At 43.1% G+C, this 25284-nt stretch overlaps 1 protein-coding gene across 7 annotated transcripts in view; it reads left to right on the forward strand.

Annotated features, from left to right (window-relative positions):
* Positions 1-25284, forward strand: part of TENM1 (teneurin transmembrane protein 1) — an 897331-nt gene that overhangs the window by 747223 nt on the left and 124824 nt on the right. For all 7 annotated transcript variants that reach the window (XM_061598133.1, XM_061598132.1, XM_061598131.1 and 4 more), the window contains 3 exons: positions 7569-7715; positions 16170-16386; positions 24312-24431. In XM_061598133.1, the coding sequence (XP_061454117.1) occupies positions 7569-7715; positions 16170-16386; positions 24312-24431 (484 nt within the window). The remainder of the gene's footprint in view (positions 1-7568; positions 7716-16169; positions 16387-24311; positions 24432-25284) is intronic.

The following is a 25284-nucleotide window of genomic DNA, read 5'->3' on the forward strand; positions in this document are numbered from 1 at the left end:
CTTGGTTTGGGGTGCAAAGATCTGAGTAGTGGCCTCAGCCTCCCTTCCCACCACCCTTACCAGCAGAGAGATCACCATTGCTATCTTATGAATAAAAATAATTATTCTACTACCTCTGTATATGTTTGTTTATTTTTAATGATGTTTTAGGCTACTTAGATGTGCAGCAGCAAAGGCCAGCACCTTGTAGATGTTTTTTTTAAGTAACTGAAATGTAATTGTAGTGATTACTTTGGAGGGAAAGTAAAGTAATCAGTTACTTTCAGAGCAATTGTAATTGTAATGGTAATTACTGCTTTTTGGGGCCATGTAACTGTAATTTATTACTTTTTAAAAGTAATCTTCCAAGCTCTGGTATTTGTTCACATCATTCTAGCCTGCAAAATGAAATGTAATTCATGACTTCTTCTTTTTTTTACATTGTTTTGACCTTTCCTTTACATGAAAATGAATGTGAGTTATGAGTCAAAAAAGTTATGTAAGTTACATAACTTATATAAAATACCAGACAGCGAGACAAATACATAGTATTTTGCAGAAACCAGTCTGTGGCAGAACTGAAACTGCACTGATTGTGGCTAATATAGGTTGGAACAGAAACAGCTGCCTTCTTACATTCCTAGCTGTCACAGAGAAAGTCATCTCTCAGGCTGTTGTCTCCCTTGTTGCTGCCTATGCCTGCTACCTGTGCAGTATCATCTTTGTTCCTTCAAGCCCATCTTCAAAACCTCACCTTTTCTGTGAAGCTTTAGCCTAGTTTAGGGGGGGGAAGCAAGTCTTGGGGAGGGAAAAGATGGAGGTGTATAAGATTATGCATGGTGTAGAGAAAGTGGTTTTAAAATAAACAAACAGATCTGGCTCTTCTATAATAGTCACCCATCCAGACATGAGGTTTCTCAGATATATGTTCAGCTGAGAGGGAGCATTGCAATAAACCTGGAAGCTGAGACAGTACATTGTGAGAGAATCAAGGCCCTGCAACCTGCATACCTCTGCCTATTTACTCAGGCTGCAAATCCTATGCATGCTTACTTGGAGTTATCCCCACTGAATATAGTGGGACTTCCTTCTGAGTGAATGTGCATAGAATTGCGCTATAGGTCCCCATGGCTGCAGGAGGTCTTGCTTCCAAATAAGCATGCATAGGATTTCAGCCATGATGAGATTTTGACAGATTCCAACAGAGGCCTGAGCTTACAGGAGAAATAAAGGGAAATACTTTATTTCAAGGGATGTCCTTTTAAATTCAGGAGCAGACAAAAGTCGAAAGACTTTAAGGCACTAAAAAGTACATGTAATTACAAGTATATGTAATTATTCCAAATGGTGATACATATTAAAAGATGATATGTACCAATGTTATACTTGCTGATTTTGTTCTAGTTATGCCTTAAAAACGTATTTAGCAATGACTTGTTATGCCAGCAGGTGCATCATTGTATTGAAAGTGCACATTATACAGCCACAAGAGTGGCTTTGTACTATGCCCAAAGTGGATTTTTCGCATTCCACAATGTTAAATTGAAAGTACCCCCATGCCATTCTGATGCTTCCCATAAGCTCATTTCAAAACAAAACCTTACAAAAATGTATACTCCTGAACTCAAAAATGCTTGCTTAATAACCCTCTAAATTTTCATGCCGATACACAAAACAGTCTGAGAGAATCGAGAGTTCAAAGTGTAAAAAGGGAGAGAAAAACCGGACCCCTGTTGAACTTTTTCTGTCAGAGTTCTCATAATTTGTTGAAATTAATTAAAAATCAACCACATTCACAGAGTACCTGTAATCTTATTATTAACCTTGTCCCATACTCTGACCTTTTTCTTCTGCAGTTTAAAAGTTAAAAAAAATGTGTGGCTGATTTTTAATTAATTTAAGAAATTTAGCATTGTCATTGGTAAGGAGTCAATGATAAGTGTGGGCATACTCAGTAAGAATCAACTGTTAGTGTTCTAAAATCCAGACTCACAGCTGTTTGGCTTGGCTAATCGGGGGGGCCACACCAACACCAAACCTTTATTTCACTTTAGACAGTTATGGCTTCCCCCAAAGAATCCTGAGAAGTGTAGCTTGTGAAGGGTGCTGAGAGTTGTTAAGAGACTCCTATTCCCCTGATAGAGCTCCAATGGCCAGAGTGGTTTAACAGTCAGCTGCTCTGATTGAAGCTCTTTGAGGGGAACAGGGTGTCTCCTAGAAACTCTTAGCACCCTTCACTAACTACACTTCCCAGGATTCTTTGGGGGAAGCTATGACTGTCTAAAGTGAAATAAAGGTCTGTTGTGGATGTGGCCAGGGACAGGTTTGGTTTACATTTGAGTGGGAGACTACATGTGCCTGCTGTAGAATAACAAGGTGGGGAAAACACTGAAAAACAATGGTATTGTTCACAATGTTTTCCTTTTGGAAAGGAAAGCAGCTTCCCCTATGCCCAGTGCCCACCCACCCAATCTCCTCCCCTCCCTCTTCCCCCATCCCTGCCCCTCCTCCAGGTGAGTTTTACCTATCCTAAGCATGATTGCATGGGAGTAAATCCCACTGAACTCAATAAGCATGCAAATTATCAAACCTGCCCTCCTCATCCACTCCCATCCCGCCTGATCCCATCCCCCATGCTCTCTGCCCTTCTTCCTTCCCTACCCCTCCTCCTCTTCATCCCCCCATGGTCAATTTCACCTCTCCTAAGCATTGCAGGGGAGTAAATTCCATTGAACTCAGTAAGCATGTAATTGATCAATCTATTCTCAGCAAACTTGCACAGGATCCTATTTCTTACTTCCCAGATTTAAAAGCAGGGAAATTCACTAATAGGCAAAAAAAAACCTTGCAGTTTAAGAATGTACCTATAGCCAACAGATATTTCTATCAAACTTTAAAAAGCAGGGAAATTGGGCCCCTATAGTTCCTGCACCAGGGTAGCAGGAGACCTGACCTCCTCTCTGAGATACTGTACTGCCCTACAAATTTGTAAAAATGCCAGCACAATTTGGTTTGGTCTTTCACAGTCCAATCCATTTCCTGTGTAGCTTGGAAGAATTTGGTAACATGTGCTGCTGAGCATATGATGAGTGGTGGCAACAGCTGCAATCAGCCCAAATAACAGAAACAAGACATGTGCTGTGCTGATCTTGTTTTAGCAGGGAGGAAGCAACAATATTAAGACAGCTGATATAGTTCAGATAGTCATTTTAAATATGTTTGATTTACTTTGCAATTTTAGTGACGTTTCCTATAGTAAATCATTTTCTTTTGCTTCTGTTTCTGTGAATATGTGAAGTACAGCAACACTTGGCATAGTTTACACACAAAGAAAGTCCAAAAATAATTGTGGAATAATGGCATTGACTATTCTGCAGAATAGTCTCCAATGGACATGAGGATTTGTCTCAATTTTTACAAGATAAAACAGGGGGAGATGAAATATATTCTGGCAAAATTCTAGGTGTGCTCTATGTTTTTAATTGACTAAGCCCACCTCAAGAGAGTCAGTGTGGTGTAGTGGTTAAGGTGTTGGACTACGACCTGGGAGACCAGGGTTCGAATTCCCACATAGCCATGAAGCTCACTGGGTGACCTTGGGCCAGTCACTGCCCCTCAGCCTCATGACAACCCTATTCATGGGGTCACCATAAGTCAGAATCGACTTGAAGGCAGTACAGTTACATTAAACCCACCTTTCCTTAAGTGGAGTGGTTTAAGCATAGCATATGCATCTTGGGCAGGCCAAATTTGTTTTTTTTCCAACAGCTACAATCATTGCTTAAGTAGCAACATATTAATCAGTCTGATTTTACATCAAACTGCAGTTTCAGATTCAACTGGTAATGCACCCAAAATAGAACATAACCTCCAGTTTGAAACACAAAAGGCTGTCTTCACCATCATATGACATTGACCAATAAAAAGGATTTGGAATTAATAAAAATAAATTTGACAGATTTCTACGATGAATAATGAGCAATATATAATTTTCTAGGTTAGATTCTCCGTAGAAACAGTAGTAACACAGGAAAGAAGGAAAGAAGTCAACATACAAAAATATAATTCTCCATCTTTGGAGATGGCAGGTATTGCCAGCACTCACCATATGCTCAGAATCACGTTACCAAATTCTTCCATGCTACACAGGAAGTGAATAGGACTGTGAAAGACCAACCCAAATTGTGTTTGCATTTTGACAAATTTGTAAGGCAGTACAATATCTCAGAGAGGAGGTCAGATCTCCTGCTCCCTGGTGCATTCACTATAGCTGCCCAATTTCCATGCTTTTAAAAGTTTGATAGACATATTTGTTGGCTATAGGTACATTCTTAAACTGCAAGGGTATTTTGCTTATCAGTGAATTATAGATAGATGTAATGTGTAATTGGGTGAATCTTCTGATATACATTCCATTTGTGTCTGCAGTTTTGTCTTGAGTAAGTGATATATGCACAGAATCCTACCTATACACATGGTTCTCCTTTGCCGAATTTAGGTGCAGGTATTCAGTATTTAATCCATAGATTAAATGTAAATATCATATAGCAAGGATGAAGAACCTGTGAACCTTTGGCCTTTGTTGGGCTACAACTCCCATCATCTCTGACCATTGGCCATGCTGGGCCTTATTTGACATGGTTCTTCTCTAGCTAGCTGTGCATTTCTACAGTTACAGATAATTCTATCCGCCTTGTCAAGGGATAGTACAAGCCCAGTATGAATGCTGAGAACTTGGGTCTGTTTTTTTCTTCAGACACAGCTGCTGGCTCAGAGCTTATTGCCAATATTCAGGCTCACCAATCAATAGAACGTAATTAAGGAGCTTCAGAATGCTGCAGGCAAGCTGTGTCTGAAGACATCTGCTGGCTGAAAACCAAGCTGTGATGAGCATGTCATAGAAAGAGAGTCAATCCAAACCATTTATGGGTATTAAGGCTGCGGCCCTAAACACATTGACATCCCAAAGACCACAGTGGGACTTGCTTCTGTGTAAACATGAAGAGGATTGGACTAAAAGGTTGCAGTTCTCAACATGTTTACTCAAAAGCAGGGATGGGGAACTCTTTTCAGCCTGAGGGCCGCATTCCCTTCCGGCCAACCTTCTGGGGGCCACGTGTCAGTGATGGATAAGGTCAGAGATAAAGAGGGTGAAGCAACCAATGTAAAATCTACCTCTGTATACTAGGCTAGTTTCTACACAATCTCTCTGTCTTCCATCCAGGCAAATAAAAGGCATTAGCAGAGTTCAAAGGCACATTAGTCAGGCAAAACACTCAAGGAGTGTATGAAGTATGGGCGGTGGGGGGGTTGGAAAGAGAGGCTGTGGCTAGGGAGGGCATGTGGTATGAGGAGAGTCCTGAGGGAAATAGAGAGGCCTAGGGGGTTGCATTTGGTCCCTGCACCCAAAGTTCCCCACCCCTTCTTAAAAGAACAGTGGTTTGCAAATGTAGAAATTCCAAAAGTTTTGCAAAAGACAAGGATTACCAAGCATCAAACAGAAATACAATACATTGGTATTTGGAGTTCTCCAAATTTTGCTGTGCAATTCTCCAGCCAAGGAATGTGTACAAAAATGCATATAAAGGAAGCCTAAACATGCATAGATTAGTGAATATAGTATACAAAAATTTATTATATTATGGGAGATTGTTTTGCAAAAATGTGTGAATTAAGCAAAATTGGATGCAAAAAGAGAAATGAGCCCAAATATGCTATTGGATTTTCATGAGGACTTTTTGCAAACTGATGAGGAAATGTGGAGAACTGACCTTAATACTGGAAAAATGAGAAACAGAGTGAAACCAAAACTGATGGTTTGCCCATAAATTCCTCACCACTAGTTCAGACCTCCCATGAGGAAATCTAAAACAACTTTCCCTGCAACCAATGGTGCTTGGTTACTCCATGTTAGTGGGGCAGTGGAATCTGCTCTGGCTTTTAGTCTGAATTTTGAAGGAGCTGGATTGTTCCTTGAAAGTTTGAACTAAAACCCAGTGTGGATTACATCACTCCACTGATATGGAGCTACCAGCCGCCACTGTCTGCAGGTGATACTCATCTGTGTTGGCCGCTTACACCAACAGTATACAGCTATGACAAACTGGGTGTGTCACAAGGAGGGTGGTAACGTGTTATCTCATTGCTGGCTAGTGTGCTCTTTTAACAGTGGTAATAGCCTTGGTCGCCCTGTATGATGACCTTTGTCGGGAGAGGGACAGGGGGAGTGTGACTCTGTTGATTCTCCTTGATCTCTCAGCGGCGTTTGATACCATCGACCATGGTATCCTTCTGGGGAGGTTCGCGGAGTTGGGAGTTGGGGGCACTGCTTGGCAGTGGCTCTGCTCCTACTTAACGGATCGTCGCCAGAAGGTAGTGCTTGGGGAACATTGCTCGACACCCTGGACTCCCTATTGTGGAGTCCCCCAGGGGTCGGTCTTGTCCCCCATGCTCTTTAACATCTACATGCAGCCTCTGGGTGCGGTCATCAGGAGTTTTGGAGTGCATTGCCATCAGTACGCTGATGACACGCAACTCTACTTCTCCTTTTCACCTTCTTCAGGTGAGGCTGTTGATGTGCTGAACCGTTGCCTGACCGCGATAATGGACTGGATGAGAGCTAATAAACTGAAGCTCAATCCAGACAAGACTGAGACATTGTTGGTGAGCTCTTTACCTGCCCAGATGGTGGATGTTTATCCTGTTCTAGATGGGGTTACACTCCCCTTGAAGGAACAGGTTCGTAGTCTGGGGGTCCTTTTTGACCCTTCCTTGTCGCTTGAGGCTCAAGTGGCCTCGGTGGCTCGGAATGCGTTTTACCATCTCCGTTTAGTAGCCCAACTACGCCCCTATCTGGACAGTGACGATCTCGCCTCAGTTGTTCACGCTCTGGTAACCTCTAGATTGGACTACTGTAATGCGCTCTACATAGCGCTGCCCTTGAAGACCGTTCGGAAACTTCAGCTAGTGCAAAACGCGGCAGCCAGGTTGTTGACAGGGACTCGCTGGTCCGCGCATATAACACCTGTCCTGGCCCGTTTGCACTGGCTGCCTATTTGTTTCCGAGCCAGATTCAAGGTGCTGGTTTTGACCTATAAAGCCTTACACGGTGTGGGACTGCAGTACCTTGTGGAACGCCTCTCCCGCTATGAACCTACCCGTTCACTTCGTTCAATATCCAAGGCCCTCCTCCGGGTACCAACTCACCAGGATGCCCGGAGGATTGTTATTAGATCTAGGGCCTTTTCTGTGGTGGCCCCCGAACTATGGAACAGCCTACCTGAGGAGATACGCCTGGCGCCTACGGTACTTTCTTTTAGGTGCCAGGTTAAGACCTGGCTATACTCCCAGGCATTTTAATGTTATTATAATGTTCAATTTTAATGTCAATATGTTCTATCTAATGTTTTTGTTTAATTTGCTGTTGTTCGTCACTGATTTTATTGTATATTGTATTTTAATCCTGTTTTGTTCACCGCCCAGAGAGCTACTTGCTATGGGCGGTTTAAAAATGAAACTAAATAAATAAATAAATAAATAAAATAAACAGTGGTAATATATAAAGCTTTGTTTAATTGGCATCTTTCCAGATGGCTGCCCAGGTCTGTGTTATGGAAACGGAAGGTGCACCCTCGATCAGAATGGATGGCACTGTGTCTGCCAGGTGGGCTGGAGTGGAATGGGATGCAACATTGTCATGGAAATGATGTGTGGAGACAACATCGATAATGATGGAGGTACAGGCAGAGTTTGTGACCCTGAGTAATTAGATCCTACGTGTTGCTACCCAGTTGGCTGCATTTTTCTCTCTCTTACTGTTCCACCGCTGCCACCACCACCACTGCCAATGGCCATTTGTAATCAAAAGTTCTTACTCACTGCAGTTGTTTTCCCTTCGATTTTAGTTGGATCATATGTTCAGCATACGTACATTGTGCCACCTGGACTGCTGTGCCTTCAAAACACATCCTGTTAGTAGCCATAAGAAAGTGGTGGCTGGTGTCCATTGGGACTGGTAGGGTGGAAGGCAGCGAGCCCAACACTAGGCAGAGCCAACTTTTGTCTCCATCCTCCTCCCTGCTGAGTTCTACAAGCGTCGCACTAAGTCAAAGGACAAGGAATCCGACAGGCAGTCCCATCCCCTAAACTATCTGTAAGTAAGAAGGCAAGCAGGTGAGGGCAGGCTGAGATAGGTGGGGCAAATGCCCCTTTCTCCCTGATGCACCAGCCTCCATTGGACAGAAATGCTATTTTTTTAAAAAAAGCACACATAATTACACAGCTGGAGAGGAGCCAACCCTCTGCTTGATTGCAAGACATCCAGAATGAGAGCACCCCCAACAGGATGGCTACCCCAGCCTCTGACTGAAGGCATCCATCAAAGGAGAGAGCTGCATTCCCCCAAGCAGTTGGTTTCATTGTCAAAGCATTCTTACCATTAAGGCATCTGTAGTGCTGAGCCATCCCCATTGGTGTGGGAGGGGGAAACGTTCTTCCTATCACCTCCCTAGTGTGAAGGTCAGGTAGAAATTCTGCCCCTTTCAAGGGAGTTTTTGGTGGAGGGAGGGGTAAAAGAAGTGTGGCTTACCTTACTTAGGTAAGGTGGCGAAGGTTCCCCTTCCCACACTTTTATGCTTTGGGAGAAGCCTCACACAGCTGCCTTTGCACATGTGCTGTGGTGGTATCTCCCGATTCTGTCAGGTTACCTGCTGGAGGGAGGCCAGAATGTCCATGGGGACGTTCTAGGGTTGCCAGGTTCCTGGCCTGAGACTGATCCTGCATCTTTAGGAGAAGAGAAAGTCAGCCAAGTGCAGGTGTTCTTGCAACCCTGTAATGTGAAAAACCACAAGGTGGAATTCTCTCTTCTCCCTGCACAACTTTTAAAGACACAAAAGACTTCTTGGCGGCTGGGCCTGGCAACCAAGAGGTCTTCTGTGTCTTTAAAAGTTGTGCAGGGGGAAGGGAGAATTCTACCTTGTGGTTTTTCTCATTACAGTGTTGCAAGAACACCTGCACTTGGCTGACTTTTTCTTCTCCTAAAGATACAGGATCAGTCTCAGGCCAGGAACCTGGCAACCCTAGGATGTTCCCATAGGCATTCTGTCCCCCACCCAGCAGGAAGCAGAGGAGGGTCTGGAGTTGCTGGCATATCTCATGCTTGCTGAAGGCAGCCCTGCAAAGTCTTTTCCTAAAATTTAAAAGTAAAGGTGCAAGGAACCCTTGCTACCTCATCGACATCAGGTCAGGTAAGCTAAACCCTTTCCCACATGCACACCAAAAACGTTCAATGGTTTTTGTATTTCCATTTGTTTATTTGTTCGTTCATTGAATTATTCATTTAGATCCCACCTTTCTCCCAAGGAACTCAAGGTGGCTCTACAGATATGGTTCTCCCCTTCCCACATTTCGTTCTCACAACGACCCTGTGAGGTAGTGATGCTGAGAGAGAGCCAGTGGCCCAAAGTCACCCAGCAAGTTTCATGGCTGGGTGGGGAGTTGACCTCTGGTCTCCCCAGGTTGTAGCCCTATGTGCACTGCTACACCAGACCGGCTCTATTTTTGTGGGTAGTTTCTCCCCCACCCAAGGCCTTGAATTGACAAAACAAACTGGGCCGAAAATATTGGCTCAGCTCTAAATTTAAGTCCATTAGATCTACTTGTGACTTTTGGGGCAGCAGAGAGTAAGCCTTTAGTGGCTTCCATGTAAAGCCCTTTAGGTACTTGAAAAGTGCTAGCATGCCCACCCTCAGCCTTCTTTTTTCCATGCTAAAAAACTACACATTTCCTTCAACCTTTCCTCATAGAATTTGTTTTCCATGTCTCTGACCATCTGAGCCTGTTCCAGCTTGCCTACATCCATCTTACAAGTGCGACATCTAGAGTTAGACACTGTATTCCAGATGTTGTTAAAATGGTTGTGTTTAAACTTGTTTTTTTATATTTTATATTGTCTGCTCCCCCCCACAAATGCTGCTGTGTTTTTAGAAGCAATTTGTTTGGTTTTAAACTAGTTTTATTGTTTTGACTTTGTGTGATTTGTGAGCATGCTTGGGGCCAAAAACAAAGGGAGCACATAAATATTTAAACTGACTCATAAATAAATGCACGATTCAGTCATGATTTGCTAAAATGGGATAACAATATGTCCTCCCTCCCAAACATGTAAATCCACCTTCATCCTTGATATGAAAGGCACATCCTCTGGCTAAAATAGCTCTCGAAACTAAAACAGTGTAACAGATGTGCAGCCATGGAGTGCTGATTTGAGCTTGCGGTGTACATCTGTGTTATGCTGGCAGGGCTTCATGATGGCAGTTGCATAACGCTGACATCTTCAGCAGATGCCCATTGTGGCACAAATCTCACTGCGTGCTGCATGATTGTCACATTTCCCCCTGTCTCTGATCTTTTCCTGTTTGTCTCTCCCCCTTTGCTCCATTGGCATGGCAGCCACACATTCCCTTTTTAGTATCTAAGATGCGTGCTGGCTGGAGCTGATAGGTGTTGTAGTCCAAAGCATCTGGAGGGCACCAGGTTGGAGAAGGTTGGTCTCAGATGACCTTTTAGATCAGCCAGAGTGCTTCTGTCTGCCCAGCTATTGTTCAGAAAGCAACAACAATAGTTCCACAGAACTGCCAGAAAAGTCTGTGTTGAATTCTTTGAGCATGACATTCTCTGATTAGAGCCTCAGGGTCCAGAATAATAGAACTACCTAAACTCAGCAACAACAAAAACATAGATTGCAAGCATTCTGGGGGAGGATCATATCGCTTCTAAATTTGCTGTGCAGCACATAACACACTGTGGCTCTACAGAGATGTGTCCAACCCCCCAAGCAGAAATTTGCTCTCTGTGTACCAGACATTCTTACTTTGGCTGTGTAGCCAGAGTTGAGTAAAATCAGAAGCATTCCAAACTTAGACCCAGATCCCAATCCTGTGGCTGAAAGAGATGCAGAGAGTCACAGCCATCCTATATCCCAGGACTGCATCCTTCCTTCTGCTATTTTTTTTTCTGATGGATTACTTCAGTTTTAAAATACCCAGAACATACTCATTTTGATAGGTGCTCTTGTATGTATACACAATAAAATTTCCAAAACATATGCATCGCGAAACAACCTCAGCAACTGAAGTTGCAACCAAGTACTATTGGCAATGGAGGTTAGTGAGGAGAGCTAACACCACTAAGGATGGAAATATCAGCCAATGTTGACTCTTTCAGTTTCTCATTTTCCAGTTCTTCACATTTTTGCAGCAATTTCTGTGTGTGTTTTTTATCCTCATAAAAATTCTCCAGCATTTTACTGTGAATTTAAACACATTTATGTTGACAGTTTTGACTAATATGCACATTTTGCAAATCACTTCACATATAATGCATTTTTGCAAGTTATTTTCACTCCTGCATTCATTTTTATGCACACTTTACCCTAAAATATGCATTTTTGTAAACACTGTGTGTTTAGCAAACTGCATCACAAAATTGAAATAAGTGCAAATTTCGAAGGATGGCTTTGTTTCAGTTCCCTTATCGTTTAGGAGAGTGCAAATTTGGTAGATTCGGCTTGAAATGTGTACTGAACCAAAATTGTCACCCATCCCTTAGCACCACACAGGGGCAGGCTCTCTTCACTGCATTTGCCAGGTTGGTATCCAAACTTAATAATTGAATGTAAATGGCAGACATAGCCTCATCAGCGGTGGGTTCTAGTGGCTGAAGTGTCAGATGAGGACTTGGCGACATAGACTGGAAACAGACTTATCCCTCCAGCCCGACACATTAATGCAGTCTTAGTGGAAATGGAATTTCTTTCTTCCCAAACCCTCTTTATCATCTTCTCTTGTTCTGTTGATAATCTCATGCTTTATTGTCCACATCTGGCTCAAAGCTTAGGCATTACCTGTGATTCTTCTATCTCTTTCATTTGTATCACGGAATGTTGTTTTGACATAAAGTCTAAAACTATAGTTCACACACAAACACACATACACACACCCCTACCTGCACCTGACAATACGACAAGATCACTGAAGGAATAAGGAAACTTGTTGACTACATTCCTTTTTTATTTATCAGGGATGGGGAACCTGTGGCTCTACAGATGCTGTTGGACTCCAACCCCCATCAGCCTGAGCCAGCATGGCTACTAGTCTGGGCTGATGGGAGTTATAGTCTAACAACATCTGGAAGACTGCAGGTTCCAACCCCCAGGTATATATCATTCCATGTTATATATTAGTTCTATATGACATATACTCACAGGGCAGAAGAAAATATATAGAAACCGTCTAACTTTTTTTTTGGTAAACCTCTTAAAGGTTTTCTAAAATCAAGCGGTATATAAATATAAATGTACTGCCTTCAAGTCGATTCCAACTTATGGCGACCCTATGAATAGGGTTTTCATGAGGCTGAGAGGCAGTGACTGCCCCAGGGTCACCCAGTGAGCTTCATGGCTGTGTGGGGATTTGAACCCTGGTCTCCCAGGTCATAGTCCAACACCTTAACCACTACACCACACTGGCTCTCACAAGCGGTATATACATTTTGTTAAATAAATAAATAGCATTCCATCCCACATCAGTTCTGTAGTGAAGGACTAACCTACCTTTTCTAGCTACTCTTCCTTTCTTTCGACTCCATGGTTTTCTCTTTGCCAATGTACATAAAACTTTGGTTCAGCTGATCATTCTTTCACATATAGATTTTTGCACAGTACTATTTTCTGATCTTCCCGTCTCACATTGTAAGCTGCTTATGTCTGCCCTTAATTCTCCTGCTTACTAATCTTGCACAGCAGTCCAACATGTCTCTCTTCTTTCCTTCTCTCTTCAGTGACATTTTCCTCATTTCATATTGAATAGGAGGTGCCGGGCCTTACTTTCAAAATCACCTACAGTTGTGCCCCTCTTTGCTTCCCTTCTCTACTTTACCTTATTTTATTTATTTATTATTTATTTTCTTTTATTTATTCACCTTCTCCCGTTCTCCTCCATTCTTCCAGTACAATCATACTTGTTAAAACTGCTGTTCCATGTGCCACTGCCCATTTTCTTCCTTTGATCCTTGCTCATGTTATCTGTAATATTTGCCTGGCATCCTCTCTTTCAAATGTTTTCTGTAAAGCAAGGATGGGGGAACCAAATGCCCCCCAAAGATATTGCTGGACTGCAACTCCCATCAGTATGGCCACTGGTCAGGGATGATGGGAGATGGTGTCTAACAACATCTGGAGAGCACCAGGATACCCATTCATACCCATGAAGTCAGATGAATATAACAAGGATATTTTCTCTCTTGCTTTTTCATATTGATCCACCTTTCCCTCTCTTTTTCTTTTCAGTCTAAACTTCTCACCTTCCTCTCTCCTGAAAACTCAGTAGTTGAGCATATGTTTTGCATGCAGAAGGTCCCACGTTAATTTTCTGTTAAGACTGGGGAAGATTCCTGCCTGAAATCCTGGAGAGCCATTGGTATTAGCCAGCATAGACCACTGTTCTTCAACATTGGATCCCTTGATGCCCATCTAAGACGATGGCCATCATCCTTGGCCATTGGCTAAGTGGGCTAAGGTTGATGGCAGTTGTAGTCTGATAACATTTGGGGACCCAAGGTTGAAGAACCTGATGTAGACTGTACTAAGCTAGATGAACCAATGGTTTGAATCAGTATACAGAAGCTTCATGTGTTCCATTGTTTTCAAAATATGCTTCTGAGCAGGTTCTTGTTGAGCAGGATCCAGGTTCATTTTCAAACATTGTACACTAGAGATGGGGAACCTTTTTCAGTCCAAGGGCCGCATTCCCTTCTGGGCATGTGCATAAGGGCCACTTGTTAGTAGTGATCAGGGCCAGAAGCAAAAGCGGGCAAAGCAATTATGTAAATTGTAACTTTGTACAGTATGCTAGCTTCTACACAACCCACCCCTCTATTTTCCATCCAATCATTATCAGGATTCGTGAACACATTCCAGCCAAGCAAAAACACTTGAGGTGTGAAGCGGGGCCAGTGACGGGTGTCGCCTGGGGGAAAGGGGTGTGGCCTAATTAGAGTTCCGAGAGCATTTGGACCCTGGGCCTGAGATTCCCTGCATTGTACAGTATCTTTTCCACTCTAAGCACTTTCAGAAATATTAGATTATTAGGGTATGTTGGTGTGTGTATAGTATTTTTTCCCCTGAACCTGATTTGTAATCGAGCCATTCCTTTTAGTGCTTGAAAGCAACTGGAGATGCAAATTCAGGTTTATTCACCCTGCTTTCAGGCAACTCATGCCAAAGCAGCAGTCAGTCATGCTGCGAGAAAAGCAACTTGTGGGGAGAGGGTGAGGCAAAGCCAGGGTGAAGAAAGAGAGAGATAGATGCTGTGCCTGGGTGCATAGGAGAGGGAGAAAGTGTGAGCATTCTTTTAGTTTCCTCTTGTGATCAGGTAAGCAGAACACCACCAACCCAACCCTAGGAGTTTAGAAAGAGGACTTTTGCTTTAGATCAGGAGAATGTCATCCCTATATGTAGATGCCAGGGATTGAATGCAGGACCTTCTGCATGCAAAGCAGCAGCACCAATCTTAGTCTGCTCTCAGCCTGCCCCCACCTGCCTACCTCCTTAATTACAACCGGGGGGTGGCACTGGCTGGCAGCTGCTCCCCTTCCTTCTCCACCACCACCACCAGTTCAATGGCATTGCAAGCCCAACTTCCTCCTGCTCAGTCTCAGTGTTGCCTTTGTAGATCTCTGAAGGGAGGAGAATGGAGCTCATTGGCTCTGGCTCCACTTACTGTTGGCCTCCTGCCTTGTGCCCTACCAGTTTCAATGGACACCAGCCACTGCTGGAATCAAGCAAGACAGCAAGATGGATTTGGGGCTGTGAGGACATTTTAGTAGATTTTTTGGTATGTGATAAAGCGTGTCTTATTCCCGAGCTCTGTGGTATAAGAAATGCTTTACAGAAATTTGTCTGTGGGACGCTGGCTAGACTGGACATGCCAAGTCTTATTGTGGGTGTATCCCTCATAGCCAGGCTTTTGAAATGATGGTGTTTCCTGTTCCCTGCACTCTCCAGGAGCTAAATGTGTTTGCATCCACCTCTAGACTGCCATCCCCATTTGTGGGCCATGTAGTCTTTCTCAGAGCTTGGAAAAGTTACTTTTTTGAACTACAACTTCCATCAGCCCAATTCGGTGGCCATGCTGGCTGGGGCTGATGGGAGTTATAGTTCAAAAAAGTAACTTTTCCAAGCTCTGGTCTTTCTTTATACCCATCAGGTGATTCACTCTTTCCTCCCCTGCACAGCTGCAGATGTTTACTTCATTGTGCAGGGAAAGTATTAGGGCTTGGATACACACATGGCAAGAGACAGGAAGGCAGCATATTTATTTATTTATTTATTTATTTATTTATTTATTTATTTATTTATTTATATCCCGCCCTTCCTCCCAGCAGGAGCCCATAGCTTGTAGCGCATGAGATGGAGACACAGAGGCATCAGTTACAATGTTATAGAAAGAGGACAGTGCTGGTATGAACTTAGAAGGGGAAAGGGAGGAGGTGTTGATGTGGTCTGGCTATGTACTTGCATTAGAATATTAAGAAGACACCTGCTGGCCCAGACCAAAGGTCTATCTAGTCCAGCATCCCACTCTCATAGCAGCCAACCAGATGCCTATGGGAAACCCAGAAGCCCAGAGTGCAATAGTATTCTCCCACTTGTGATTCATAGTAACTGGTGTTCATAGGTGCAGTGCCTCTGATACTGAAGGTAATAAAGCCATTGTGACTCTGGTGGCTCCTTTCAGACTAAGCCCCAGAGCTGATTCCACTGACATGCAGCCAGCAGCTGCCACTGGGTAACTCCTTTCAAATCTCCTTTCGAGGCCATCTTAGTTTGCAGCCATCGCTATGCATCTTGCGCTATGCGCTGTGCGAAGAACTTTCATTTGTCTGTCCTGAATCTCCCACTTTCCAGCTTCATTGGCGCAAGGGCAGCCCCACATAGAGTGCATTGCAGTAATCCAGACTTAAGGTTACACTGTTTTTTTAATTAATATTGTTGCTGTCTGTACTGTCAGATTGAGATGTGTCCTGGGAAGCGATCGTAAATGCAAACAAAATAAATAAATAATGCATCCTTCGCAGCTGCCAATCCCTTGGCTCTTGTAATACACCATCTTTCCTGTGCTGTCCATTTTCAGATGGTTTGACAGACTGTGTGGACCCTGATTGTTGTCAGCAAACCATTTGCTATGCAAGCCCTCTCTGCCACGGTTCCCCTGATCCCCTTGACCTCATTCAGCAAAGCCAGCCTCCTTTCTCTCAGCACCCTCCAAGGCTCTTTTACGATAGAATCAAGTTTCTGATTGGCAAAGAAAGCACTCATGTCATTCGAGGAGATGTCTCATTTGAGAGCAGGTAAATGTTCTTTTTTTCACCACTGAAAAATAGAAAGTATAGTACCGCTGTGTGGGTGGAGATGGGGGGGAGATAAAATGATCCTGTCTAACTTTGTTTGGAAACATTGTCCAGCTTTCTCCACTCCTAAAAAATAGTTGTAAACAGACATACAAGATTTGCTGCATAGACCAGCTTCCCAATGCATTTCTTGACCGACTTCTGAAACTTCTATATGCTTTTCAGTTTTCAGATATGAAGTAGTATACACACACAAAAATGACAAACAGCTTATTAAAAATTATTAAAACAATTGTCTTGTTCTTGGGTTGGTGGTTTTAAAGCAACAGGAAAGGTGCTACAGTAGCCTTACATGGCTTGGGACCACAATACCTGATGGAACGCCTCTCCCGATACGAACCCACCCGTACACTATGTTAAAGAACAAAGGCCCTCCTCCGGGTGCCTACTCCAAGGGAAGCTCAGAGGGTGGCAACAAGGGAGAGGGCCTTCTCAGTGGTGGCCCCCAATTTATGGAACGATTTTTTGACAAGGTGCGCCTGGCGCCAACACTGTTATCTTTTCAGCGCCAGGTCAAGACTTTCCTCTTCTCCCAGGCATTTTAGCATGCATTTTTAAATTGTTTTTATATTGTTTTGAATTTTAAAATTGTGTTTTAAATTGTTTTTAAAATATGTTTTTAAATTGTGTATTTGTTTTAATGTTTTTGATTGCTGTAAACCGCCCAGAGAGCTTCGGCTATGGGGCAGTATACAAGTGCAATAAATAATGATAATGATGATAATGATGATGATGATGATGATGATGATAATAATAATAATAATAATAATGATAATGGTAATAATAGTGGAAGGAAAGGGGTTAAGGGGTTTCCAAAACTGTGATGGAATAAAACTGCCTGTGCTTGTATGTAGAACACTGACCAAGAAGGAGACTTCCTTTTGGAAGAGAAATTGTCCTATGCAGAATCGTTGCAGGAGCTCCTACATAACAACCTCCCTGCATGCAGTAATCAAGCACGACAGAGTCAGAGTGCTGTATACTGATACACTAGTTTCTTACATGCAGGCAGGACTGTGAGGGGGGAGGTATTTTCAGTGTGGAAGCATAAGATTACTCTGACCCTGCTAAAAAGCAGCTTCCTGTGTTCCTCTGAAAAAGTTAGCATCTGAAACCAGTGGTTGTTATTAAATTTGAGGAAGATTAGTAACAGGGGTAAATTATATTTTATATGTGGGGATAAGTTGGTAGAGGATATAGTGTCAAGAACTGCTGCCAGTTCACACCATGTCAGGCCCAGGATGCGACTCAGGAACCAGACCAGAGGTTGTAGTTAATTCGTGTTTTATTAATGTCCAACAAAGACTGCACTTTCTCATGAAGCAATACAGGGATACAGGTCCTGCGACATTGGGAGAAAGTTGACAGAGCAAGGGGCTGCTTCCTGCCTGTTCTTTAAGAAGGGGCTAAACGGGCACGCAACCTTTCGCTCCTCCTTAACTCCCCCTCAGCTACTGACCACCTTCCCCCCCTTCTCTCCTGTCTTTTCAACCGTCTGCGTGTGCGTGGTGAGGGGGGAGGCATCACCTCCTCCTCTTCTGAAGTGTCCGATTCCCCTATGGGTGATAAAGGAGGAGCTGAGGGTAAACCATCTCTCCGCCTTTCTGCTGTGATCAGCCCTCCCTCTTGCTCTGAGCTGCGGAGAAGGGAGGGCCTGGGAATGTCTGGGGGGGATTCTAAAACTTCAAGGCTCTCAGGCTCCCCGTTGCTAGGCGACCCTATCTCTGGCATGTCCTCTGTTTCGGCTTCGCTCCACAGAGGGTAAGTTCCTCCCTCCTCCCTCTGCCAGCCATTTGAATCCTCTTCTGACAACCCCCCAGGAGCCCAGCTCATCCTCCCGACACACCAGGACTCAATTCCCAAGCTCTGTGGCTTTTGATACCATTGACCATGGTATCCTTCTGGGCCAACTTGGTGAGATGAGTATTGGAGGGACTGTTTTACAGGGGTTCTGATCCTATCTCCAAGGTCATTTTCAGAGAATAGTATTGGGTGATTGTCTTTTGGCCGCCTGGCAGTTGTGCTGCTGGGTGCCGCAGGGTGCCATCTTGTCCCCAGTGCTGTTTAACATCTATATGAAGCCCTTGAAAGCAGTCATCAGCAGATTTGGGGTGAGGTGTCAGCAGTACGCTGATGCTACCCATCTCTATTTCTCTGTAACAACTGAATTGGGAGAGGCCGTGCAAGCCCTAGACCAGTGCCTGGATTTGGTGGTCGGCTGGATGAGGGCCAATAAACTGACTCTGAATCAACAGCAAGACAGAGGTGCTGTGGGTTGGTGGTTCCCGAGTTTGGATAATTGATCACTTGCCTACTTTGGATGGGGTTGTACTCCCTCTGAAAGAGTAGGTCCATCATCTGGGGGTGGTCCTGGATCCATCTTTGTCACTAGAGGCCAAGGTGACCTCAGTGGCTATGAGTGCCTTTTACCAGCTTCAGCTGGTAAGAAAGCTATAGCTGTAGCACTGGTAATCTGCAGGCTGGATTACTGTAATGCGTTTTATGTGGAGCTACCCTTGAGGTTGATCTGGAAGCTGCAGCTGGTGCAACTGCTCACTGTGGCAGGGTATTGCCAACATGTCACCCCACAGTTGAAAGAATTGCACTGGCTGCCCATTAGCTACTGGGCAAAGTTCAAGGATCTGTTTGTTTCTTTTTTACAAAGCCCTATACAGCTTGAGACAAGGCTACATGAAAGATCATCTTACCCCTTATACATCTAGTCAGTCACTGCACTCTGCAGATGAGGGTCTCCTGTAGATACCATCTTAACAGGAGGTCCATTCCACACAACATAGGAAGCTGATCTTTAGTGTAGTGGCACCCAGAGCTTGGAAAAGTTACTTTTTGGAACTACAACTCCCATCAGCCCAATCCAGTGGCCGTGCTGGCTGGGGCTGATGGGAGTTGTAGTTCCAAAAAGTAACTTTTCCAAGCTCTGGTGGCACCTACCCTTTGGAATTCCCTCCGCTTAAATATTAGATAGGCACCATCTATATTATCTTTTTGGTGCCTACTGAAGACCTTTCTTTTTCAACAAGTCTTTCAAATAGAGACCTTATCCCATTCTGTGTCTGTGTTGGAACTGCTTTTTAAGATGTTTTTAAAGCTTTTTTTTTTAAGATGTGTTAATGACATTTTGTTTTAATATATATTTAAAGTCTGTTTTTATGATGTTTTAGAGTGTTTTTGTTTGCCACCCTGGGCTCCTACTGGGAGGAAGGGTGGGATATAAATTTAATAAAGCATAGTAATAGTTTGTGATGGTGCTGAGAGTGATTAGGAGACTCCTATTCACCTCATACAGCTACAATTCCCAGAGATCTCATGGAAGAGGGACTGACAAACCACTCTGACAATTATAGCTCTGTGAGAAGAATCAGAGTCTCCTAACATCTCTAAGCACCCTTTACAAACTAGACTTCCCAGGTTTCTTTGGGAGAAGCCATGACTGTTTACAGTAGAATAGTAGTGGAATAAATGTATGCTGTGAATGTGACCTTTATCTTCCTGATCTAACCAATAGCTCTAGGTGTCTTACATCAATAAATACATGTATTCCAGTGTGCTCTGTTGCTCTCTGTGCCTGAACGTGATCAGGAGCCAATGGCCATGGCAGACCTTTGAAGATGGCTTGGTCAAGCAGGTAGAATCAGGCTAGAACTGCATGATCCTGGGCTCAGATTTATCCAGGGTAATGCAGTTCTAGCCTGATTGTACCAGCTTGACCAAGCCATCTTCAAAGGCCTACCATGGCCATGGGCTGCTGCTCATGTTCAGCCACGGACAGCAACAGACCACACCGGTCTGTTTGCCTCCTTTCCTCACTTCAATGTACTTCTTGAGAAATCTGTCATAACCTCCTTGGCAATTTGTAACAATCCCAGTTGGGCTATAATCTCATGTTGCTAACCACGGCACTGACCCACTTTTACATCCAGGAGCCTCATATCTTTAATGAGAACAAGTTGGTCCGCCATCTTGAAGCTGCCAAAGTGCCTCTCAGCTCGGCTCTGCAAAGGCTGCTGGGAGAAAATGCTTTCTACATGCAGGAAGTCCTATCTAATCTAGCATCCTGTTTCCCACTGACCAGCTCTGATCCCTTTTGGGAGGCCCACAATCAGGACATGAACATGGAGGGCAATAGCCCTCCCTCACAGTCCCCCAGGGACTGTTTGATGAGGCATGCTTCCTCCGATCCTGGAGGTAGCATATAGCCATTAGGACTAGTGGCTTTTGAGAGTCTTAGGTCCCATCTGCACTATACATTTAAAGCTGTAGTATACCACTTCAAACAGTCATGGTTTTCCCCAAAGAATCCTGGGAACTGTAGTTTGTTAAGGATGCTGAGAGTTGTTAAGAGACCCCTTGTTAGTTTACCCCTCACAGAGCTACCATTCCCATCACCCTTAACAAACTACAGTTCCTAGGATTCTTTGGAGGAAGTCATGTGCTTTAAATGTGCTTTGAATGTAGTACGTATATGCAGCCTTAGCTTCAGTTTGCTGGAAATAAAGGTGATGTACCACTCAAGAGTAGTTGTGTGAATGAACGGTATATCTTTGAGTCTCTAATATATATATTAGTCAAGGAAGAAGAAGTGACTATGGAGGAAGTAGCTTCATGCTCTGAAAACAAGGTTCCATGTATTTTCCCCCTGAAAGCAGGAGTAATGTTTGAAATATGCAGCTCTTTAGGTTTTTATACAACAGCCCACTGCAGGAAGCTGTAATTAATGTACTGGTGTTGGCATCCACAGATCATCCATAATGCCTACGTTTCTCGTGTGCCTTGACCTGTAAATTAGATCTGTTGGTACTTAAACTTTATTGTACTGAAGGAAAAAATATAGCTGGCTGTGTTGATCCACTAGGGGAAAAAATCCAAAAATAAGGATAGGGTAATATCCTTATTAGATCAATGTCTGGATTGGGGACTCCATGCACACCACCTTGAGATCCATCATGAAAGAAAAGGCAGAGTATGCATGTAGTTAAATAAATAAAAAAAGGTTAGACCAGATTTCAGGTTGCAGCAAAGGCTATTAGGTCAAAGAAGAAAATGGCTGTTCTACCTTTGAAAACATAAAGGTCAGCAGTTATTTAGATCGATTTTCTGTGTGCTGCAATTAGCACAGGACACAGAACTGAATTACTGCTGGAGATTAGCCCATAGTTCTTCATGCTGAATGTTAAAATGGGATGGCTCACATGCTGGTAGAGAAAGCGGGAAGATGATGTGAGGGAAAAGGAAGCAAATATTAAAATGTTGCTATGAAGGAACAAGGCTTTCAGCATTTTGTGTTGGGTTATTTTGGATGTGAATATTGAGCTGTAAAATGGCTGTGTTTTCCTTTAAAGGCTCTCATGCACAAGATGGACAAAAATTCACTGAAATTTTAAAAGATCAAGGGAATGTTTTGCTCAGGAAATTGTTCACAGGAGGGTCAAAAGTTTAAGAGGGAATGATTTGCACAGGAAGTTCAAAGGTTCATCCTGTGGACCTGGCAATTTAGGGAAAATAGAAACTTTATCCAAGACACTACTCTCCTGCTGATTGACTAAAAGGTTAGGAGGGAAAGTGAAAATATTGTATATACAGTAAGTCAAGTAAAAAAATAGGGTACTTGGTGTAAATGTTGTGGAGATGAAGAGATGGAGAGTTGAAAGAGCTGGAGTTTAACAATTGTAAAGATTGAAAAACGTTTAAGACAGCTTGAATACTGGAAAGTGTTGGAGAATATAGTTGCATGCTGCAGGAGGAAAGAACTGGAAGAGGACCACAAAAGGATCCACAAGGTGAATGAACTGGGGGATACAAATTGATAAGTATTGGCTTGGTTTAGAAAACAGTCTAGAATAAGTATAGGTGTATGCTTTTATGTCTGTTTTGTCTGTTACGTCTGTTTTTTATCTTATCTTATGTCAAATTAGAGGGTGTCCCCCTCAAATCATTTTGTATTTAACTTGTCACCTCACTAAATCCTTAAGTAAACCATAATTTGCTTTGGCCAAAAAACCCAAAAAAGGTCTGAGGTCTTGTTATTCACCTCCTGCCTAAGGGCCATACCCTTTACCCAGTATTGGGAGAATGTTGGGCCAGTTAAGGATTGGAAGGTTAAAGGACTGCTTGATGCAGACAGCCAGAGAAAAACAAAGATACCCTCTTGGTGGCAGCCGTGAAGTTAAAAAGAAGTAGTTGGTTGGGCTGACTGGCCTGCTGGCTGGCTGGCTTCTTTATTTCTTTCATAAATAAATAAATGAATAAAAACAAAATGCAGAATACCTTGGGCAGCACCCTGCCCCGGGCCCCTCCGCTCACCTTCCGTGATGCCATCAACCAAGATGGCAGCAGAGGCTTCAGCCCCTTAGGGAAACCTTGGCTGCCATCTTGGTTAAGGGTAGCCCTGCGCATGCTGTACGTGCAGCTGCAAAACACAGCCATGAAATGTAGGTTGAATGAGGGAATGGTGGGGGCTCCAAAGCTTCTGCTCTGTGATCCGTGGCAGCAAACCTGCCACAATTCACAGAAAGGGAGTGGAGGGCCCCTGTAGCCCCAGACACCCTCGACCAGGGCCCCACCTGGCCAGCCTTTGGTGCTGGCCCTGGTTACTGTTTAAATTGGTGTTATTTTTCATAGGGCCAAAAGGCAGGATATTTTTTTAACCAAATAAATAAATAAAAATATTTCAGAATTAGGAAAGGTACAGAAAACTACCTGAGCTTCCTGTTTTAATGGGGTTGTTTTATTGTGTTTATATTTTAATATTTGTATAATTTTTTATACCCTACAAACTGCTTAGAAGCCTGTTTAATCTTTAGTGTGGCAGGCCTCACACTACAGAACTCCTTGCCAATAAAGGTTTGCGAGGAGTCATCCTTGCTCATTTTTTGTTTTCTAAAAACTGTAGTCTAAAACTGTATTATTCCAACAGATCTTTCAAACCTGAGATTCTTTGCCAACCAGCTTTTATTTTTTAATAGTTGTTTGCTGGGGTTTTTTAAATTTAGGTTGTATTCTGCCTTGTGATATTTTATAGACAAGTGGTGCTTATCATTGTATGAATAAATAAATCTGGCTAGTCATTTTTGAAATAAAATGACCGAGAATGATGGAACTGTGATCAGATAAATTGGAACGCTTCATAGCTTGAAGTCACAATGGTAGGGAGGAAAAAAGGTATAGGTAGGAAGTTGCTTTATACTGAGTCAAGACTGTTGGGCCACCTAACTCAGCATTGTCTTGAACCTGTGTCCATTGACATACTTTCAAGGGTATAGTAAGGAGGAGGAAAGGAATTGCAGAGAGAGAGAGAGAATGGGTGGTCAAACAAGAGAAAGGGGAAAGGGGAGCCCTGCACACTTTTGGCTCTGGGTCCCTCCCATCAGTAGCATGTGCCCCCCCACACACACAGATTGCTTCCAAAGGAATTCTTCCCCTTTGACAAAAGAAATGGTTCCCCATCCCTGATCTACACAGATGGAACATGGCACTCCCAAGTTTCAGACAGGGATCCTTCGCAACCTTGCCTGAAGATGCCAGGCGTTGGGCTTGGGATCTTCTGCATACAAAGCAGATGCTCTATCACTGAGCCACAGCCCTTCCCAGATCAGTTCTACCAGTTGTTCAAGGCAATATCCCAGATCCTTACTTATACAGCTTTTTTTAAAAAAAAATTGAAGTTTTAATTAGGTTTTCAGAATGAAACTACAAAAATTGAACACAAAAATTATGGATAGCAAAAATTGAGATGCACAACATGCATAGTGATGCCACAAATTACTTGGTAGATATATCTTAGCTACCATACTGTATATGGATGCCTCAGCCTCTTCCTTTGCTCATTTCACCCTGTCTCAATGCAGACGTGCTTGTGTCGTTCGAGGCCAGGTGGTAGCAGTGGATGGAACCCCTCTGGTTGGGGTGAATGTGAGTTTCCAAAACCACAATGAGTACGGATACACTATCAGCCGACAGGATGGAAGGTGAGAGGATTCCATGTCTTCTGACTGATTTTTGTGAAAACTGACTTATTTTGCCAGGCATTTGGTAGACTAAGATGATGTTGTTTGTCTTGGTGTGCTGCCAAAGCTTCCTGTGGTTCTATGGGGGGCTGTTGCTGTTTTATTGTTTTGTTTTTATTGTGTGTTATATTTATTTGTGTTTTTAACAATGTTGTAAGTCATTTAGAGACTTTCAGGTAACAAGCTACTAGGGATGGGGGACAATATCAGCAATTTGGACTTAGTACCGGATTCCGACTGAATTTGACATCCCGCTATCTTTTCGGATGGGCACTGATTTCTTGCAGCAGGCTGTGGCTATAATCAGCACAGTTTTTTGCAGTGGGCTGTAACACTGATTTTTTCCCAATTTTTTCTCTGTTTTACGTAATAATCTTCATAATTTCCCCAAAGTTGATGCATTTGTAACAGTGTATAGGTGTGATAAACAGGGGAAAAAACAAACCATCTGGAACACTGGGATCATTTACACAGGCATTTATGTTAAAAATTATGCAATTTTTTTCACAACCAAAACAACAACAGCAGATCAAATCAGCAAGTGCCAAAGCAAGTAGGGACAAAAAAAGAGCAGATTGGGATCTAACTATGGATTATTGGGATATAACTAGGCAACTAGGCAGAAACCCCATCCATACAAGAAACTAATGAATCTAAATATTAAGTTACTGAAAAAAAGACTGAAACCTAGGGATGGAAGGAATTCTGTTTCCTAATTTTAAATTCAGTTCTCCACATTTCTTTGTGTTATTTTTTAATTCTCATTAAAAAATCAGCATTTTAGTGCAAATTTCTCCCCACACACATTTTTGTA

Source organism: Rhineura floridana, chromosome 16 (genome assembly GCF_030035675.1).
Source record: "Rhineura floridana isolate rRhiFlo1 chromosome 16, rRhiFlo1.hap2, whole genome shotgun sequence".
NCBI lineage: Eukaryota > Metazoa > Chordata > Lepidosauria > Squamata > Rhineuridae > Rhineura > Rhineura floridana.